General features: G+C 43.6%; 1 protein-coding gene across 2 annotated transcripts in view; it reads left to right on the plus strand.

Moving 5' to 3' along the window:
* The window catches only part of CACNA2D3 (calcium voltage-gated channel auxiliary subunit alpha2delta 3), a 2,455,990-nt gene that overhangs the window by 1,051,305 nt on the left and 1,388,976 nt on the right, over positions 1-15,709 (plus strand). For both annotated transcript variants that reach the window (XM_069206447.1, XM_069206449.1), the window contains exon 5: positions 8,022-8,184. In XM_069206447.1, the coding sequence (XP_069062548.1) occupies positions 8,022-8,184 (163 nt within the window). The remainder of the gene's footprint in view (positions 1-8,021; positions 8,185-15,709) is intronic.

Below are 15,709 nucleotides of genomic sequence, written 5' to 3' on the forward strand. Positions count from 1 at the left end.
TGTGACAGAGGTGATGATTCGATTCTTTTCTCGCAGGCAACATGATGCGTTGATTTCTGGGTGCACAGCCGTGGCTCCTCACTGCGGTGCGGGGATATTTTGATGTTCAGGAATGATGCGTGGAAAATCCAAAATGTGCTGCGACAACGAAACAGGTGCTGCGTCAAATTAGTACTCATTTTTCAGGTGCAAGACAGGCACTGCATTGGTTTTTGCAGGCGTTGCATCTATTTTCTGGGGCAGTCAATTTTCTCTCTCTGGTGAAATCTTTGATGGCCCTGAGACTACTTAACAGGAGGCAAGCTCAGTCTAAGCCCTTGAAGATCACTTGTGGGGGAAGGCAAAGTCCTTCAAGCAAGCAGCAGGGCAACAAGCAGGAGAGTAGTCCTTCCAGAACAGCAGTCCAGATTAGTCCTTTGGGCAGCAAGGCAGCCCCTCTGACAGAGTCCAGTTGTAGGTCCAGAAGTGTCTGATTTGAGAGGGTCACAGACACAGTATATATATACCCAAATGTTCCTTTGAAGTGGTAAAAATGTCAAAGAGTGGGTTTGTAGTGCACCAGTTCCCCTGTCAACCCAGTCCTGTCTGCCAGGAGATCTGTGGAGGGCTATCAGTCCTTTGTGTGAGGTCAGCCTTTGAAGTGTAAGTGAGAGCCCCTCACCCTTCCTGCCCAAGAAAACTCATCAGTGTGCAGATGAATTCAAATGCAACTGAATGTCCTGTGTTTGTGGATGTTTGGATGGAATACACAATGAGAGCTATCAACCAGCTCAGACCAGACGTGGATTGGGAACAGGCTGGAAGGCACAGGGAGCAGTAAGTGCAGCTAAATGCCCACTTTCTAAAAGTGGCATTTCTAAAATAGTAATGTTAAATTCTACTTCACCAGCAGGCAGGATTTCTCACTACCATTCCAACAATACCAAACATGACAGTGCCACTCCTTTCATGTCAGATATGACCACTTAAAAGTATAGGAGGGAATTTCCAATGCTGGCCTATTGGAGAAGCAGGCTTCACAGTAGTCAAAACAAAAACGACTTTGTTTTTTTTTTCACTATTGGGACATGTAAAACTTACAAGTATCTGTCCTGCCTTTTACCTACATAGCACCCCACCCTATGGGTTAACTACGGTCTACCTCAGGGTGACCTACATGTAATAAAAGGGGAGTTTATGGCTTGGCAAGTAGTTTTAAATACCAAGTCAAGTGACAATTTAAACTGGACACACAGAGGCCCTCATTCTGACCCTGGCGGTCTTTGACCGCCAGGGCGGAGGACCGCGGGAGCACCGCCGACAAGCCGGCGGTGCTTCAATGGGGATTCCGACCGCGGCGGTAAAGCCGCGGTCGGACCGGCACCACTGGCGGGGTCCCGCCAGTGTACCGCGGCCCCATTGAATCCTCCGCGGCGGCGCAGCTTGCTGCACCGCCGCGGGGATTCTGACCCCCCCTACCGCCATCCAGATCCCGGCGGTCGGACCGCCGAGATCCGGATGGCGGTAGGGGGGGTCGCGGGGCCCCTGGGGGCCCCTGCAGTGCCCATGCCACTGGCATGGGCATTGCAGGGGCCCCCGTAAGAGGGCCCCTAAATGTATTTCACTGTCCGCTGCGCAGACAGTGAAATACGCGACGGGTGCAACTGCACCCGTCGCACAGCTTCCACTCCGCCGGCTCGATTCCGAGCCGGCTTCATCGTGGAAGCCTCTTTCCCGCTGGGCTGGCTGGCGGTCTGAAGGAGACCGCCCGCCAGCCCAGCGGGAAAGTCAGAATTACCGCCGCGGTCTTTCCACCGCGGAACGGTAACCTGACGGCGGGACTTTGGCGGGCGGCCTCCGCCGCCCGCCAAGGTCAGAATGAGGGCCAGACTTTGCAATGGCAGGCCTGAGACATGGTTAAGGGGCTACTTATGTGGGTGGCATAATCAGTGCAGCAGGCTCACTAGTAGATTTAAATTACAGGCCTTGGGGACACATAGTGCACTTTACTAGGAACGTGTAAGTACATTAATATGCCAATTGGGTATGAGCCAATGTTACCATGTTTAGGGGAGAGAGCACAAGCACTTTAGCACTGGTCAGCCATGGTAAAGTGTGCAGAGTCCTAAAACCAGCAAAAAAAAAGAAAAATGGAGGGAGACAGGCAAAACGTTGAGGGAAAACCTCCCTAAGGCTGTCAGGTCAAACATTCTGTCTGTGCCCCTGAGCTAAAAGAATACGCCAACCTGAGTGAGTTACCTGTAGGAGGTCTTTAGTCTGTATTTGTAGTGATCGTGTGCCACTTGCTGTCCACCAGGATGCCTGGACTGGTCGGGAAGCCCCAAACTTAGACTGGAACCTTATTCTGTGCAAATTTGAGACAGTGCTTGCCCAGAGTAGTGCACCTATGGTGGAGAGACTGTGTAATTTATAAATCAGTATTTTTGTCCTATACCAAAACATCTCTTACTGTTATTGCCACTTCTTCTGCTGTAAAGTACCAACCAGTACCCTTGTGTACATTTGGGGATGCGGGCAGATCATGCCACATTGCAATCACTTGTTTCACTTAAACCACCCATAATATTGATGCTGTCACCCTCCAGCTTCCCCCTCCGGCTGGGAGACGGAGGCCCAGCCTACTAATGGAGTCTCGCTTTGGGGGTCCCAGCCAGCTGATCAGGGGTAAAGGGAGCAGGCAAGGGTGGAGCAGGGGCTAAGGCGGTGCTCTCAGCAGGACAAGGGTTTGCCCTGCCTAAACCTGTCACCGGAATGCTGTCCTTATGTCGCAGTCATGTCAGGGATCCTACACCATACTTCCCTTTCTGAGGAATCAAGTACTAATTTGAAAAACAATTACCTTCTGGCTCATGATGACTCATACAACAAGTGAGGTTGAGATTTCTGCTCATGATTCTACAACAAGGTTTCTCTGTTGGAATGTTGCAGGTATTAGGACCAAGTTAATGGACCCGCTGTGGTTAATGTTCATTACCCAGTTTAGCGTGGTTATTCTATAAGAGACCTGGACCCAGGAGCAGTTAACCTTAGATGGTTATGAATGCTTTGTAGTTCTAGCTACTCCCTCTCTAGGTTCACAATCTTGAGGAGGCTGGCAACTTTGTTTTGCAATGTCTAAGCTCTTTTGTGTGATTCCAGTTCCCATGGGGCATATTGGGATACAATTTCTGTGGGTGGTTTTATCTATGGATTTTGATTCTTTTTGTAGTTATTTTTTATAATTCCGTTTTTGAGGCAGAATGTCAGTTTGGTATCTTGTTTAAAATACAGTCTGTCCTTGAGTCGAGATCTTTTTTCAAGTTCAACTTTTTCAACGTGCTGATGGGGGGCAATTTTAATGGCAAGTTCGGTCTAAATTGCATTCCTCCAAATCCTTTTCTGGTTGGTGATACCCCTTTCTGCTCTCTGAAGTCACTTGTTAGAGGACAACAATTGTTTGATGTTTGTGGGTAAGTCAGATTGTGTAATGACCCTCACAGGTGATTAGCCGTGATATACAAATCCCCTGATTGGTTGAGTGATTGAGATGTGAGGAGGATTTTTCCAACCAACAATCTACCTTCATATGCCGGGGCAAAGGGTCATCTATTTGTGTGTTTTTTACCAGGACTCTTGAATGCGTTGTATGCGTTGTTTGCTTTGGTAGGGTCAGGTTGGCCATATCAGGTGACGGTCGTTCTGAACCCTCACCAGGTTTCATGGGCCTGGTCGCCGAAGACCAGGGCCTTAGAGTCAAATGGCATCACATATCAATCCCTGTGTTTTTGGAGACTCTTGTTGCCCCTAATATATCCTTGATTACCAAGTATCTTTTAGTCCCAAGGGCTTCCTCTACTGTCATCTTGGATGCTTCCCACCTGTTAAATCTTTTCATAAAGAACTATTACGCTTGTGTTTTCTGGGCCCTATAGATCTCCCAAAAAAGGTTGGTTTGATAAAGGCTGTAGGACAGCCAATAAGCGACTGCGTGATGCCTTTAACTCTAGACCTAGAAACCTGCAGAGCATTACACTGGCTAGAACAGCTAATAAGAATACCATCAAGAATGAAAAGCTATCATTCTTGTTGCAGCACCTAAACATGACCTGTAACACAAGGGACACCAAGGGTTTTTGGGAAATTGTAAATGGGAAACAGGCTTGTTCTACTTTCCCTAATGATATAGGTTCAATCATCACCCATATTCAGTTGGTGGTGTACTTTAAAAAGGTTTATGTATCAGGGGAATGTGGAGTTTTTGCTGACACTGAGGGGGCACCATCGTTTCTATTAGGCATAATATTTGAGCTGGAGGAAGTTTGCTCTGCCATCTTGGCCAGTCCCTGTAATAAAGCACCTGGGGCACATTGGGTCCCTTTTGATCTTTACAAAGCTGACATTGTACTTTGGGCCTCTGTATTAACTAAGATCATAAATGACACTTCAACATCCAATGTAGGACCGGCCTGTTATAGACCCATCTCTTTAATTGACTCTGTGGTCAAAATTGTGGGTCAGATACATTTGCAACATACTAAAGACTGGCCGCAACTTAACAACATTCTTTGCCCAGCCCAATATGGGTTTAGGGAAGGGAGGGGCACTATGGAACAATGCCTGAACCTCCCCCTGATAATTAGAAAATATGTTGTAGCTAAGAAGGGGGCAATCAACCTAGCTTTAATGGACTTGAATAGTGCCTTCAATCGTGTCAACAGATAAAATTATGGAGTATTTTAGCTGATCTTGGGCTTCCCCAATCACTGATTGAATTATTATGGCTCCTCCATATAGATGTTAATGCATGTGTCAGATATGGCCAAGGAGGGGAATGCACAGACTCTTTTGGCCTTCCTTGGGATGGTTAGGCAAGGATGTGTTTTAGGATATATTAATGGCATGAATTCTTACTTGCCAGCACATGGGAAGGACATGCCTAAGGTGAAATCCGATTCCCTGTGCATCTCCTTTATATGCTGATGACGCAGTTCTCCTCTCCCGTACCCCGAATGGGCTTAAGTGTCTTTTAGTCTTATTTGTTAAGTTCATTGATGACCTGAAACTGGACACAAACATTGCTCAAACACACTATACCTGTGGGAAGCTGATCAGGAAACCTAGACCCACTATCTTCGAGGGGAAGGTGAAATCCAGGGTGGCCATCTTCACTTACTTAGGTGTCACCTTTGACCAACACAATTCCTGGGTTCCTTGTCTTGCGAATCATTGTTTGTGTTTTAATCAAGCCTGCAGATTCCTTTTTAGGGTTGCTTTCATAGTGGGCACTGCTGCAAATCTATTAAATGAAATGCCATCCTGTGCTGTTGTATGGTGCTGTTATTTGGGGGTATCGTAACTTTCTGAGCATTCAGAGTGAATAGAACTGTTTTTGCAGGAGACTTTTATTCCTGGGACCAGCTAGTTTGAGTTTTTTCCTGCATGATGAGCTGGATCTGGATAGATTTTGTCCAAATTGTTCCGTTGCTTTTGCGGATTGCAGTGCTGAGTGGGCAGAACACTGCCTTAAATTATGATATGATTCAGGATTGTCTTGTGTGCGAGCATGGCTATAGAATTCCATGGCTTAGCCACATTAGATTTGTGGCCGAGTCGTTGGGTCACCATGAATTGTTCTCTGCACCTCGATCACTAAACAGAGGTGATAGAAAGATGGTCAAGGAAATGTGTTTAAATTGCGCTAGAGAGAACACAGAGAATATGGCTTTGGGGAGACCTGCTTCCTGCTTTGAGAGCACTTTTGTTTTGAAAACTACAACTGGTCCTGAACTCTATCTTTCCTTGGTTGGAAATCCCTAGGAGAGATCTCTCCTCATGAAGATTTGCCTAGGTACAATTTGATCGCATCTTCGTTTTCCACCTGGGCAATATGATCCAAATTCTTTTGAGTTCTGCCCTTGTGACAGTAGCTCTTCTCAGATTTTGGAACATTTGGTTCTATTTTGTAGGCTTTAAGATCCCACTTGTCGAAGGTTCCTCCTGCCTATTCTCAAGTCTAGGGGCTTTTACCAAGATAGACCAGCCTTTCTACATTTGCAATTGCTAGGCGATCATGTAGTGGCCTAGGCGATTTTCCTTTCTAAAAAGTGCTTTGCATTGGAAAAAAGTCATTAATTCTTAAGTTGTCAAGTGATTTTTTTTGCTTGTGGTTTTAATGTATAATGCATGCATTTAGTATCCTTTTATTGTATACTGAAAATGTTATTTTATAATGTTTTATTCTTTTATGATTATATATTCGAAATAAAGATGATTAAACATGCCAATGGTGTATAGATCAATGTTACTCTGGGTCAATAGCGCACACCATGCTAATGCATTATAGTGTTATGTAATTTTGTTATTGAAGGGAAGGGGTGTGCCATTGTGGATTTAATGTGGGGGATGGACTAGTAGAGGCAGTTCCTGCTTAGGGCTTGGTGTAATTTCTGCCCAGTCACCTTTTCAAGCTCCTATAGATGGGGGACCACAGGTCTGCTGTGCTGCGCTCGCAGCAGTAGAACTCAGTAGCAGAAGATATAAGAAAGCCACCCATCCTAAATGGTTTCAGAAAAGTTGTGAAACGTTGCCTTTTTTTCTCAAAAGCCATGCTCATGTATGGCATTAATTGGTAATCATTGGTGTAACTAGTTTGAATTGAGTTACGTATGTTTTAACATTGCCGAAAAAGTAATTAAGAGTGAACCTTGTAAATTAATTTTTCAAAGTGAAATATGTTTCTCATGTGTTTACATGTGACATCACCAATGGCACATTTACTGTGATCAATAAGGTAATCACATATTAGGCTACCAGTTTATTACTTACAACCATTAATCGTCATTCACAATGGATATACCGCAGTGAAAATAGTAGAGACAACGAAGCATCAGTCTCACTATTTGTGTAGTATTGTGGGAAGCAAATTATTCTGCTTTTATATTTAGCTCCTGCATGGTGGTGGGTCCCAAACAGGTATTTTATCATGCTTCTTTTCATTCATGTTACTGCCTCCTCACAGAGGGTACTGAAGGAACACACCTCTGACCTATGAACTGCCTGTATAACGTTGCCATCTAGAATTGAATCCACCACTCTAATCACATCTCTCACCACTCTTCAAGTTGTGCTCAGAAAAGATTCAGTTCATGGGGTGCACAAAACAAATGCTGTGAATAAAAATGTATAACTATATACATTCATGCATTAATGCATATATACATAGCATGCTAAATACATTGCATGGAAACAGAAAATCACAGGCCATGTTATATGATCAGTGTATTGGGTCGATTACTATCCTAGGACTCTCAATGGTATTAAATAAATTGTGGCATTCAGTTGTAGACTGGCACAACTTAGTGGCTTATAACTGTGTGACCATACCGTATGAAAGCATTTGCCAATGGCTCGATTGCCTGTAGTGGGTCATCCACTGAATATGTTTTTCAGGGGTAGGAGACATTTTCCTTACAACTTGCTTACAATTTCTGAAAGCACCTCATCCTTAGTAAACTCCTGTTTGATAATACAAAATCTGGGTCAAGATAGTGTGTGGGCATTTTACATGGTATCCAAAACCAAATACGCGGGTGGTGGCCATGTGCTTTGCAAGGTGGTAGCCCTGCAGGTTAAGTGGGAATATTTTATCCAGCATGCACCTTCTCATACAGCAGCCCTCTGCAAGATTAAGTTAGATACAGGGGAAGTCAAAACCTGTTGTAAAAACATCACTCTTTCAGTCAGTGATGCATTCAATAATGGACTGGGATCGTCTGTACTAATGCATAACACCATTGTCTACAATGCTTGCATTTGTGCAACATAGGTTCACACACACAACACATACAGAGGCACACACATACACATTGTGCAGTGGATCCTACATGAGTTTTTTCAATTTCTTTGGAAAAAAGAGATGATGGTGGATATTTAACTAAAAAAACATAGCTATTGCAACTTTTCATACTTTTGTACCCATTAATCTATTTGATTGTTTTAATGGATTGGAAACAAATATACTAACCGCATGTTCTTTTTTCTAGTATGAATACTTCAATGCTGTTCTCATCAATGAACGAGATGAAGATGGAAACTATTTAGAACTGGGAAAGGAATTTTTGCTACTACCAAATGATCATTTTAATAATTTGCCTGTAAATATCAGCTTGAGTGATGTCCAAGTACCAACCAACATGTACAATAAAGGTAGGCTAAAATAAACTTTCTCCAAAGTATTGGCCGGGGCAAAAAAAACACTTCATGCATGACTAAATTTAGAACAACAGTTCTTTCAGTATAAATTCTAGCAACTGTTATCAAAACTTACTACATTTCATTCACAGCCCAAAATAGAAACTTAGACATATTATCTCGTGTATCTATGCAATACCACCTTGCCAATTATACCGAACATGGATTTCAGTTTTTTTTTAATTAGGGAGCTTCAAATCATAAAATTCAAAATATGCATAGGGAATATATGTGCAATAACTGATTGCATGCTACATATTTGATACAAAATAAAAGAGATCAGAATATCAGGTTGCCCTTAGTATACTTCTGCATTTGATAAACACCACCCTTCACCTTGCTAATTTTTTTTAATTATCTCAGCAAAGTCAGTCCTTAGCTAACAATCATACTACTCAGAATTTATTGTCAATCCATCAGCCACCAATGCCCAGATCAGAGTGCTATGCTTTCTCACCTTGCTGCCCTTACTGTGATATAAATTATTCTCTAGATGATATATAGACAGTATTCTCTGTAGCCACTGATAATATGTAGGAGGTTTGGGGTTTACCCAAGCTGCGGCAATACAGATATGAGCCACTGCCATTGCTACAAATATACAGTTTCCCTTATCTTTCATCAAACGCCCAACAATATCAGTTGAGATGTAATCGCAACCTGTATATTGAGAGCAATCCTCACAAAGCCACAGGTTCCTTCATTTAAGGCCCTTAACTTTGTACAAGTACAGAACATATTTGCTACATCTGCTTCATGCTCTCCACAATGAAGACAGCTAAAGTCAGCCATTTTTTTCCCAGCTAAACATCTTGACAGATGTATAATAAAGATGGAAAATAGTTTTGTAATGTGGACTTTTCAATCCTCTGGATAATAACACCCCCTGGCCCACCTGCATTGATCTCTGAAAATGTATATCACTAACCTCCAATCTCTTACCCCAATTTCATAGTTGGATTTTTTGATAATCTGGCATCAAATAGATCATACATTTATAAATGTGCCTAATTAGGCCTCCTCCAGTGCTACTCATCAATTCAATGAATGGTATCTGCTCTAGTGAAATTTGATTCCTTTTGACTCAAAATCTATGATTTTTAAATACTTAAAAAAGGTTTGTCTAGTCAAGCCAATGTTTTGCTGCAATGCAGTGTACAAACTCATTTAGGGCCTCATTATGAGATTGACCGGCAGCGGAGGCTGCCCGCCAAACTCACACCGCCACGAGACCGCCATTCCGAGCTAAACCCCGCCAGACCTATTTTGAGTTTCCCGCTTGAGTTTCTGGATGCTGCGCAATATTTATTAGGTAGCAATTAGTCTCTGAAATGAAATGCACACTGTTTTATCATTGGCTTTTGTAAGAATGTGGTGCAGAAGTTGAAAATTAAATCAGTGTATATGTCTAGTATCATCTGAAATATGTTTCTACTGTTGAAATGCATGCTTCATTGTAACTGAGTGGATTATGTTGTGTCTAGTTTCTATAGATTAGAGCCTATTGATACATACATTTATCATGGGGGGCCTAGATGACATTGGTCTTTCATTGTTGTGCACCTCCTATTGCTTACAACACTCTTTACAGAGTGTTTCAAAAAGCATTTTCACCTGCATAGCTGTATATACGTGTTAATATATGTACAATTAGATGCTGACACTGACTGGACAGAGGACTATTTAGAATTGCTTAGTACATTGCTGAGTTATGAGTCTCTAGTACACAGCACTTCCTCTGACTAAACCTTCGGCCTCACTACTAAGGTACTCTATGAGTCAAGTGCTAAAGAGGCACACAGTGCACAGTTTGAGGGTCTGTGGTATGGGACTTTAGGACACCAGGTGCAAAAGACCAAAGGGCTTACTACTGGAGCACAGTATCTTCTAATTACTCTGAGACCCTCAGCCCCAGATTTCCCAAAAGATAGAAACAGATAAAGGAAATGTAATTCTGTAAAGTTCAAAGGAAACACACTATCTCCAAGTTCAAAGGAAACACACTATCTCCAAGTTAAAGATACGGGTGCAATAGCAGGTAAGCACATAATAGCAGTTCAGTCTGAATTGATCACTGGAGTACTTCAGGTAACATGTATTTGGTTCCTTCGCATCCTGCAGATTAGGGACAAATCTAGGAAACCTTGGGCTTATTTACAAGCCCCTTGCGCCACCAGTGCGACACTTGTTATATGGGAAAAAGTGATGCTCCGGCGGTGCAAGGGGCTTGTAGATAAGCCTCCATGTGTCTTGGGGAAGTTTTACATAGATAGAGGTGTGATTATTACAGAAGACCCCTTGGAAAAGCTTGGGAAATAGGAGCCTGCAAAACAACATAAATATGGTGCTGCAATGACAGATCGCCTTCTGAAAAAAGGTGTTGTATTTAAAAAGACTATTTATTTTGATTTGTACTCCTCATATGCTCTTTAAATGAATTGAGTTCAGTTTTCTTGTTTGTAGTTTGTATAGTCCTAATAGAATCATTTTGGTAAATATTAGAAAAGCTCAGTGTACTGAATTGGTTATACTAGATATGGTACTCAGCTTCAACATTCAGCATCTTCTGCAGCAATGCTGAATACGATGCTACAGTTTTGATGTAGAAAGAGTTTCAGTAATCTAATCTTGACACCAATGTCACAGAAAATAATTCTTTCCATTCTGTAAATGGGAACACACATAAAGAAGCATTGTAAAAGTCATCATAGATACACATAGGGCCTGATTACAACGTTGGCAGAGGGGGTATTACGAGTTCCATAGGATATAATGGACTCGTAATTCGGCGGGCGGGATATCCGTCACATTTGGGACGGATTAACCCCCTCCGCCAAAGTTGTAATCAGGCCCAAAATGTACTAAACTGGGTTGCAATAGACGAAGGGCCAGATGTATGACTTTTTGTTTTGTGACTCTCAATTTTCGATCTGTTTGGGAATCACAAATTGCGATTCGCAAAACAAAATGTACAACAGTGTTAACCATACTGTTTGTGATTCCCAGTGGGGTCGCAAATAACCTACCTCCTCAATATTTATGAGGTAGGTCGCAATTTGCAAGCCCGTTGGAAATGGCCATTACTCACAGGGATGGTGGCCTGGTTGGGACAGCAGACCACCATATTAGTAACTGCTTTTCAATAAAGCAGTTTTTTAAAAATGCATCCCATTTCTTTTGAAGGAAAATGGGATGCATTTCGAAAAGAAAAATGAAAAGCTTTCTTTTCATTTTTTTCAGAGAAGGCAGTGGTCCCAAGGACCACTTCAAGGCTTTGAAAAAATATTTTCACATGAATTCACAAAGGAGAAAAGGTCCTGTGGGGATGAAGTTATGGATATTCTAAACTAGTGTATTTACCCGATCTTCAGGGTGATTCAGATTCCGGAGTTTTAGATAGATGCAGGTTGCTTAATGTTTTTCACACCTCCAGTTATTCAATAAAAAGATTATGACATTCTCGTGGGTAATTGCACTTCGATGCTGTGATGACCTTTACTCAGACAGGCATGAAAATTATCTCTTTCTTGATCTAGCAAAAATGTTCCCCTCAAGCAAAGTACACGACACTCAGGACATGGAAAGACCTTCCGACATTCAGGAGAGTGCTACAACCCGTCCCAAATCCACTTTGCTCACGGATCACTAGATGTGGCTGTAATTTGAGCAATACGCTGGTGAGAATTTCCCCCAGTATTGTACAATCAAGATTGAGGAGGAAGAGAGGTCTCTAACGAATCCCGTCCCACTTTGGGCAGCATTATCACTGCCTCTCTTGTGTTCAGGGGCCTTTGACCTCTAACATATGCTTTGCCATCCAACCTTAGCAGATGGTGGATCACCTGTCCCTGAAAGGTTTTGCAGAACTCTAGGAGTATGCCATCGCTGTCAGGGCTTTTGCCAACGTACAGAGCCAGATCGATATCTTCTGTCTGACCGAGCAATTCTAACTCAGCATTTTGCTCCCTGCTCAGTTGTCATAATGAGGCTGTCTGCTGGTAGTGCTCCAGTTGGGGAATATCATGAGTCAACAGAGATGTGTTTAAAAAATGATAGTGTGCCACAAAGTGATATTAATGCCCATTGTTGTGTGTGTGATGTGCCCATCAGTGCAGCCAAGGGCCGATATTGAGGAGACTCTGCCCTAACCAGTCATGCCACAGATTACCTGTTTTAGCCCACTCTATGTGTCTACAGGCCATGTATTCCTGGTAGTTGCAGAGGCACAATCTGTCACTCAGTTCTTTGTGCAATCACCTTTGTTGCAATAGTCAGATTTAGTCACTGCTGTGGGTTCAGTTAACACAAGACATGTTCTAGGCTGCTGAGTTTGCATCTGGGGGTCCTGCTTAACCCATCCTACATTTCAGGCATATGCCCCTACTGTATACCTTAAAAGTGTCCCAGATTAGTATAGGGCTTGATACAGTGCCCAAATTTGTGTCAAAGCAGTGGGTGATCAGAAAGTGTGTAGTGGAACAATGTGTTGGCTAATAATGAAATTTGCAACATCCATGTTGGGATTTTGGTGATGCCATCCCCCCATTTTAGAATCATCAGCAGCAGGTTAGGATGTGACAGGGTTTTTGCCTAGGATTCTACCCTCTATATACATGAAGTCAGGTTTGGAGTGGCTAAATATAAGTATGTAGTGTGAGTAGCGAAGTGCAGTATGAATATTCCTATTTTAATGGGTGCAGTCCCCTTCAGCAATTCACCAGGTCCCACTCCCTCACCCTTCTCGTCATGACAGCAGCAAGTGTCTTTGCCAAGGAATCAAAAACTGGTGGGTGAAGTTTATCCATTTCAACTGCCTGGATAGCATTACAGTTCATGCCAATGACCCATGTGGGTATCTGGCCGTGAGATTCCCTATACACTCTAAGGGTGAGTACTACTGAGCAATAGGGGAAAATAGATTAATTATGTGTAAATACTGGCCATCCAGACTAGCAAAAGGTAAACAAAGCACAGTCTTTGTCTCCTATACAATCAGTGGCCCTGTATGGAGCCCCAAGAGTCTCCAGATCCAGACCCCTCTGGCATATGCAGAGAATGCGTTTCTGTGGACCTGATCTCTCCACCTCCACTGAAGCTTCACACTTTCTTGGAGCGTAAGGTGTGTTTCCTGTAATAGAGTAATCTGCACTGTGTGGCTCTTCAAATATGCATGCACAATATGCCTTTTAGCAGGATGCCGAAGGCCCCTTATGTTCCATTCCATGAGTGAATGGTAGCTTTAAATTGCACTGTATGTCTTGGTATAGCCTCCTGCATCCCTGATTCGCTGGACCCTGAGCAGGTAGCTGTCTCCTCGGAATGCTGGCCTAAAGAATTAGCTGTGCCTTACCTTGTGTGAAGGGTAAAGGAGGGAAGGACCAGTGATGGTGTATTCTAGGAGCCTGTGGTTGATATCTGAGTGACTTGAACATTTCCCCAACAAACCCAGAATTGAACAAACTTCCAGGGCTGAGTATAGTATTAGAGATACGGAGGTATGTCTTCCCTTGGGCAGAGACCCACATGGGAACCAGGAAGGCAGCAATGTGCCACCATTATAGCAGAGTTGTGTCAAGTCCATATCAAAGGTCATCTGCCAACCGTGGTGTGAGTTAAGGCAGCTCTGTAGTAGGGGACCAACAGCCATTGCTGGAGGAAAAGCAACATGTGAGGGACCTCAAGCTTGCTGAGTATGGACTTAACTGCCCTGAAAGAATTGTTTTGTTGTTATATTGCTGCTAAGAAATACCATTATCGTAGAGTTCTTGATGGGCACAGGGCCTTCTTTTCATGCTTTTCACAATAGAGTATTACAATCCTTATGGTTTCACCATAAGCATTCTTGGAAGGTCACCAGGCTTGGGTGGGCAGCTATATAGTCTGTGGGCCTTTGCAACTGTAAAGAATTCGATCAGCCCTTCTGGGCCCATGGCTGTCAGGGCACAGTCATCAATAAAGGCAGTTGGCTCTGCATTTTCTCTCTTCTGGGATCCCCACAAATCATAAATTACTGTGGCTAGTCCTGCCTTTGGCATCTTCTTCATGGTGTTCAAGAAGTCTGACCCTTTATAGCAGCAGTTTAGAAGTTCGGACTTTCAGTGTTGTCACCTTCAGACAAAATTTAGTAACTCTGGACTCCGGCGACTTTGTCTCTTAGTTTCTAGTCTGCCCTCACCAGTGAAAGGTCCAGTGACATTTTGCCCATCTTAGCCCCTAGTGCCACATTTGAGTCTATGTCTGCTTTCAAGAATGTATACAAGGTGTTGCTATTCATTGATCCAGCTGTTGTGTCATGTCAGGGAGTTAGGGCAATTTGGATGGGCAGTGGGGGTGAAGTAGCCAGTGAGGATGGGAGTGTGCAATCCTTGCACACCTTAGCCCTCACCATGGCAAGATGCAGTGGTGTAATGAGCCCCTTAAGCGCGCAGACCCAAAGCACATAGGGAGCGTTTCAATTACTCAGAGCACCGTCCTCTTAATTTCTGCAACAGCCCATTGCATGGTTACAGGTGGTCTAGACCCCAGAAGCTCCCTTAGAATGACCTGTCTCAGCAGTATTCTGAAGCTACGGATCAGCAGCAGTTGGGCAGTCCACCTTACATCAAAGGTCTTGCCTTAGACAGCTGTATAAAGAAGCACTCCCCCTTTCTTGGTACAGTATTCAGATGAAATAGCTCTGCTCTCAGTAACATGTGGGGCCCCTAGAAACAGTACATTTCACTCATACCAGAGTCACTCAGTGTTTTTTGCCCCCTCCTTGCGGGTGGACTGGAAAGTGTGAGGAAGGGTGGGGTTTGCAGTCATCCCCACCCTTCCTCACACTCTCTCCAGCCTCACTGGTAGAACAGTTTCCTCAGCCATGGCGAAGGCAGTCCAGGTGCTCCCCAGGGAAGCCATAAATCCCTCTCTAACTGCTGGGCACTGGGAAAGCCTGCAATTCTCCATGGTGGCCGATGCAGCTTTGAGGCGTTTTGCTAGGCCTCTCTCTGCCACATAAAGAGCAACAGTGCCCCTGGTTCTCAAAAGACTGTGGACCTTCTATAGGGTGATGGGACACAAGTTATTTTCCGTCAGCACTCCAGCTGAGGGAATTGTTACAAATGCAGCATGACCATGCGGAGCTGGCCATCTCCACATTCTGCTCCGTCGGCTGCTGGCCACACCACATCTGAAATGTCTTTTACTGTGGTCACTGTGTACATGATTTTTAAAAGCTGCGAAATGGCACCATGCCACGGATGGCACCTTCATCCACCCCTGGGTGTTTAGGCAACAGCACAGTGCACTCTCTAATGTGTAGTCTCAATGTTTCCATTGAAGGATGCAGCTTATGAGTCCAAACATGAAAAGAGTTGTTTCCGACTAAAAGGCAAAAATATGCCAGAAATAGTAAGAGGCCACTTAGCAGCTATGACTTTCTGATGGGTAGAGATGGATAGCTCTAAGTGCAGCAACGTCTGAAGGATGAAGACTACTTTTT

This window comes from Pleurodeles waltl, chromosome 9 (genome assembly GCF_031143425.1).
Source record: "Pleurodeles waltl isolate 20211129_DDA chromosome 9, aPleWal1.hap1.20221129, whole genome shotgun sequence".
Classification (NCBI taxonomy): Eukaryota; Metazoa; Chordata; class Amphibia; order Caudata; family Salamandridae; genus Pleurodeles; species Pleurodeles waltl.